Source organism: Nanorana parkeri, unplaced genomic scaffold (assembly GCF_000935625.1).
Source record: "Nanorana parkeri isolate BGI_ZX_2015 unplaced genomic scaffold, ASM93562v1 scaffold25, whole genome shotgun sequence".
Classification (NCBI taxonomy): Eukaryota; Metazoa; Chordata; class Amphibia; order Anura; family Dicroglossidae; genus Nanorana; species Nanorana parkeri.
In genome coordinates this window covers 1,890,440-1,896,669 of record NW_017306293.1, presented here as the reverse complement: position 1 = coordinate 1,896,669, position 6,230 = coordinate 1,890,440, and the positions used below count along the sequence as shown (strand labels likewise).

At 49.8% G+C, this 6,230-nt stretch overlaps 1 protein-coding gene across 1 annotated transcript in view; it reads right to left on the bottom strand.

Moving 5' to 3' along the window:
• The window catches only part of PPP1R14B (protein phosphatase 1 regulatory inhibitor subunit 14B), a 21,041-nt gene extending 15,939 nt beyond the window's left edge, over positions 1-5,102 (bottom strand). Inside the window, exon 1 of the mRNA XM_018565106.1 lies at positions 4,829-5,102. Coding sequence (XP_018420608.1) covers positions 4,829-5,032 — 204 coding nt within the window. The 5' untranslated portion in view covers positions 5,033-5,102. The remainder of the gene's footprint in view (positions 1-4,828) is intronic.
• Positions 5,103-6,230: the final 1,128 nt, after the last annotated feature.

Here is a 6,230-nt window from a genome sequence, read left to right as displayed (position 1 = left end):
TATAAAAAATATATATATATATATATATATACACACACCTCAAAATATTAACAGTCACTTCTAAAGCCATCCACAACTCTGCCCCTTGTCTCAGAATATCACCCTAACCGTCCACTCCGCTCTTCCCAAGACCTCCTGCTTTCCAGCTCCCTTGTCAACTCATCCCATACTCGCCTCCAGGACTTCTCTAGAGTCTCTCCCATCCTCTGGAACTCTTTACCCCAACCTGCCTGACTATCTCCCACCTTAACGGCCTTTAGGCGTTCCCTAAAGACTCATCTCTTCATGTAAGCCTATCCCACCTCAACCTAACCATCACGTTCTCAAACAATTCATCCCCACACAGCTACCTCCTCATGTAGTACTTTCCCCTCCTCTTCTGGATTGTAAGCCCCCAGGGGCAGGGCCCGCCTCACCATCTTGTCTTGAATTGTGATTGTAATGTCTTCCTTATATTGTAAAGCGCTGCACAAACTGTTGGCGCTATATAAATAATATGTAATAATATATCTCTATTTTTTTTTTTATTATTATTTTATTTATATTGTAGACTGGCTGGTTTGGTTTATTTGCTGCCATCTCACTTTTTACTCATTTTCATATTCTCTCCATCCTATTTTTTTATGATTTTAGTACTTTATTCATCTGTCGAAGCCTGCCCTGTGTAGACATCCGGAGACTGCTGCCATCTTGGATGTGATGTCAGCACCCCCAGCAGACTAATAGCTGTCACTCCAGTAACAAGCACTGGTACTCACCTGTACTACTCTCCTGCCAGCTACATAAAAAAAAGTTTATTTAGAGGTTGAGAGGAGGGGCAGAGGAGCTGGGCCAGCCCAGAGAGTAATTAGAAGCAGAGAAGAGGACTATGACATGCAAGATGAAGGGGGCTGTGCGTAAAAGAAGTTGCCCACCACTGAATAAACCAGGTGAGATAAATTTGGTCAAAACAAAAGAATAAAGATGTAGAGAAGTCCAAACTTCCCAGAATATACGGAAGTTCACATGATTACCCAACATTCACCACCCTCAGTGTGTCACACAACAGACTCGGCAACTAAGTTTTCCTGGCTCCCTGGGGATCTACATAGTCCACTCAGATCTGACTGATCTAGACACAGACTGAAGCCATGAAAGCGGGTTCTGAGTGTGCCGAGTCCACATGTACATTGTGTATGTCCCCACAGGAGGAGATGGAACCGTGTACAGTAGGAATACATTACATGTAAACACAGAAGGCGTCATCCCGCAGGCGTTAACAAGAGTTCCTAACACTCCGGAGACAAAATAAAACAGTTGTTGGAGCCGGTGTCACATTTTACAGCTCTCTGCGAGTCTGTGACAATTGGCTGTGAGGTTACATGGCAGATGCTTCATGGGAGGTACACTACTGCCCTGTATACTGGGGTAATGGTGCTCACAGACACCACAGGGAGATCTGGCTGCTGAACCAATGTTCTTACACAGATCATTCTACACACGTGTAGATTCCCATAGGGGGACTTTGTTTGCCTGTGGCTATGGAGGGGGGTGGATTTAGCGTCACTGTCATTGCTGGTGACACTGATCTGTAGACTGAACCCAGTGCGAACCTGAGCTTCTCCAAAACACAGAAGTCCCACCCGCCCAATCAGCTACAGGTCGGAGCATTCCCCGGCCCATGGGATGCTTGAACTGACATCACTGACCTTATATGGCCTGGTTAGGTCAAGGTAATTGTCCAAATATAGACATGTGGCCAATAAAGGTTAATGACATCACTGCACTCCGCCACTTTGCTTACCACCAGCTGTGGGTGGGAAAGTCCCTGGCTGCAGCTGATTGGGCGGCAGCGGAAGGAGCTTCCTCCCCTGTTCAGAGAAGCTTAGGTTTGGACCAGTTTGGTCAGAACTTGAGCTCCTCCCCAACGATCAGGACAATTCTAGAGGGTGAATTTCCCCAGACAGAAATAACAACCTGACAGCGGATCCAACTCCTCACCACTCTATCCATACCTTAAAATAAAAAGTCCTTTAGTTGTACTTTAAAGCCGAACTCCAGCTAAGAGAGAGCTGGGGGTGTACGATTGGCTGAACAATGCCTGCATTGCCTATAGTCTCTGACCACCCCCCGCGGCACGGCCACAATCTGACCACCTCCCGCGGCACGTCTGCGGTCTCTGAAAATCTCTTGTAGCATCCCTATAATCTGACAATCTCCTGTCGCACATCTGCAGGCATTGTTGGGGTATTCAATAGCTGGCAGCAGGTTGTCATGCTGGATTGAGGAATCTAATGATTTCTATCAGCATATGCAACATTTTTATTTTACAAACCTGGAGCCTGGTGATTGGCCACAGGAGGGTCACATGTTCCCTCAGGGCTTATTCACAATAGGCCACACACGGTATGCTCTGTATCCAGGGTGCACACCAGTGTGTGTTGTGTTCAGGAGGTATGATGTGTTGTTACAACACATTGTATTGTTCAACTTTGTTTCACTTTTCTTTTTTAAAAGGAGAGCTATGGGGTCAGGGCTTTTCCCAATAGTTCTCTAAGGGTAACGGGAGGACACAAACTAGCGTCACCCAAAGCTCAGTATACCGCGAGCTGCAGTTTGTGGTATACTGAGACGCCACAGCTGAAGCGGATCCCGACAATTATGTCTGGATCCGCCCAGCTGCGGGAGTGACAGCTGGCTCTGCCTATCTAGAGGCAGAGCCAGCTGTACCCGCCCCCGTCCGTTCCACCAGTCAGCGCTGGAGGATCGGAGCGGGGAATCCAGCCCCTCCCCTGTCGCGGCTCTCTGCCGTGACAGGATCGAGAGGTGAGCGAATGCCGGTATGTGTTCGCTCACCTCCCGATCTACTGAGCCGACCTGTGACAGTCTCATTGTCACAGGTCGGCTAGAACTATGAGGTGAGTGAAAAGCACTCACCTCATAGTTATCCTTTAAATTTATTGCAGAGTCAAATAAATGACATCAGGAATGACTCCTTCCCCTTGCAGCGTGTTGTGGCATGTGTTGTCACATGGTGTTGTGTGTTGCACTGCATATAAACACAGACATCCTTGGGTTTATCAACAGACATAATGCGATACATGGAAGCACCTGAGAGTTCTGGAGGTGGAGGAGTGCAGGATGCTTACTAGCCCTGCTATAAAGTGAACCTGTTACGTGTATAGTACGGCAAAGCAAAGAACAACTTTACCGCTGAACTCCGGGAATAAAAACTTCAATTTAAATATCATCCGCAAAAGCCACAAAGGATGTAAATCCACATTGTGTACACCAAATGACCTTATAAACACAATCATTACCTTGCAAAAGTAATAGTGACTTCATCACTGTGCAGAGAGCAGAGCTGTGGGAGGGACCTAACAGACCCTACCCACTACAGTCTGTCTGCAGAAAACTACAGGAGGGGGCGTGTACAAGACCAGTCAGCCTGAACAAGGAGAGAGAGCAGCAGTGACGGGTCTTTTTATCAGGGAGCTCCAGCACAGAGGTTAAGTGATCACTGCACAGACCTGGAGAAATACAGGAAACATCTCTTGTATTTAGACAATATTTGCTGATCCCGGAGTTCAGCTTTAACTTCAACAGGCCCAAACACTGCCTATTGGGAGACCCTTCAAAGCAGGAGTGACCTCAATACAATCCTTTACCACCCAATAAATGTAAAAACTCTGTAAAGTACATCACTGTAACAGAAAGGGCATAGAGCCATCAAAAAAGAGGAGCATGGGGCGGAAATATTCAACCAAACCTCCATTGTTCATCACATGCATAGTGAAGAAGAATCTGAAGCTGTGCTCACATCCTGCATGGTGTTCTAGACATAGAATAATAAATGGGACCGGGCAATGTACAACGCATAGAAGATATGATGGGCTCAGTGTCACATGAGTACCAGCCCAATCACAGAACCAGTATGAGGTTGTATATAACAGACTGGAAGCCAGCTCTAGACTCTAGCCATGATGTACAATGTGCCGTGTGATGTGTATAGTCATTGGGGTCAGACATGCATACATTAGAACAACGCAACATTTCAGACACAAAGTTTATCCAGCAATGTCATGAAATCCCCCCCCCCCCCCCATCTCTGCTGTCACGTGCTCATGACAGGTGTCGCCAGCTGTTCCCAGAGCTGAGGGTGGCAGCAGCACACACCCTGCCATCCCCATTATACTTAGGAGGGCATGCTCTGCCTTTCCTAGAACAAAGTGCCCAAAGCCCTAATGGCACCGCAGGGAATATTAACACTGATCTGCCCACCCAGCTCATCCGCTGGCACAGACAATGGCCGTTTCTAATCTGATTGACTCCACTAAACTGGATTAGCTAATCCAATCTATTAATTGCTTGAGTTAATTGTGTGTGATCCCAGCAGAGGATAGAACAGGGGCAGGGGGGTTGATCCATGCCATGGTCTGATCCCAGCTAAGGGGCAGCTGACGCCCCCACATGGGGTAGATCCATGCCATGGTCTGATCCCAGCAAAGGATGGAATCATGGCAGCTGACGCCCCCACATGGGGTAGATCCATGCCATGGTCTGATCCCAGCAGAGGATAGAACAGGGGCAGGGGGATCCATGCCATGGTCTGATCCCAGCTAAGGGGCAGCTGACGCCCCCACATGGGGTAGATCCATGCCATGGTCTGATCCCAGCAAAGGATGGAACAGGGGCAGCTGACGCCCCCACATGGGGTAGATCCATGCCATGGTCTGATCCCAGCAAAGGATGGAACAGTGGCAGCTGACGTCCCCACATGGGGTAGAGCAATGCCCTGACCTGATCCTAACAGTTGATGCCCCCACATGGGGTAGATCCATACCCTCACCTGGCAGTCATACAGTAGGACCAGCTGATCCAGGATCCACTCCTCCAGCCGCAGCCTCTTCCTCAGCTCCTTGCGGTCATACTTGACTGTCACTTTGCCCGGATGTCGTCTCTCCGGCTCCGCGGCTGTCTCGCCGGGGGACTGGAAGTAGACTCGGGGGGAAGTGGGATGGGGGCTGGAGCCGGGGCTGCTGAGGGCTGCCATGGGGGAATTATTGAGCAATGGGTGAGTCCGTTGGGGAGAGAACTAGAGGTCAAATGACAGATGGGCAGACAAAGGCAATCGTGACAACACCAACTCCGAAGATCGCAAAAAGTGCCAGCAAAGGTGCGGAAACGATCGGGAGAGAAGACACGTGTGTGCGGGACTTCCGATACTCTCCGATCATTCCATAACGTGACCCCCGGCGGTGTCTTCCCGGACTGAGCCTGAGCTGTGTGAAGTCACACTACGGCCCCTTCCATTCCCTGACCCACGTGTAGTCCCCGCACTCTCCGGCCGCTGCTGCCGTCTCTCTCTCTCCTTTGTTTCTGGCCGTCTCTCCCTGATCCTCCCTCTCCCCGCCCCCAAAAGAGACGCCCTCCCCCCTGGGCTGTCTCTTCTCTGCTTGACATGGCCGTGTCCTGCCCGCAGCTGTCACATCATCTGTCTGCCCACTTCCCCATCACTTCTCTACTGTCTCCCAACATTGCTCCCTCCCCAATGTGTACTCCTATGTACTGTCTCCTGGCATTGCTCCCTCCCAAATGTGTACTTCTATGTACTGTCTCCTGGCATTGCTCCCTCCCAAATGTGTACTTCTATGTACTGTCTCCCGGCATTGCTCCCTCCCCAATGTGTACTTCTATGTACTGTATCTACTGTCTTCTTGCATTGCTCCCTCTCATCCTGTGTACTGTCTCCTGGCATTGCTCCCTCTCATCCTGTGTACTGTCTCCTGGCATTGCTCCCTCTCATCCCGTGTACTGTCTCCTGGCATTGCTCCCTCCCTCCTGTGTACTGTCTCCTGGCATTGCTCCCTACCTCCTGTGTATTGTCTCCTGGCATTGCTCCCTCTCATCCTGTGTACTGTCTCCTGACATTGCTCCCTCTCTTCCTGTGTACTGTCTCCTGACATTGCTCCCTCTCTTCCTGTGTACTGTCTCCTGGCATTGCTCCCTCTCATCCCGTGTACTGTCTCCCGACATTGCTCCCTCTCATCCTGTGTACTGTCTCCCGGCATTGCTCCCTCTCATCCTGTGTACTGTCTCCTGACATTGCTCCCTCTCATCCTGTGTACTGTCTCCTGACATTGCTCCCTCTCATCCTGTGTACTGTCTCCTGACATTGCTCCCTCTCATCCTGTGTACTGTCTCCTGACATTGCTCCCTCTCATCCTGTGTACTGTCTCCTGACATTGCTC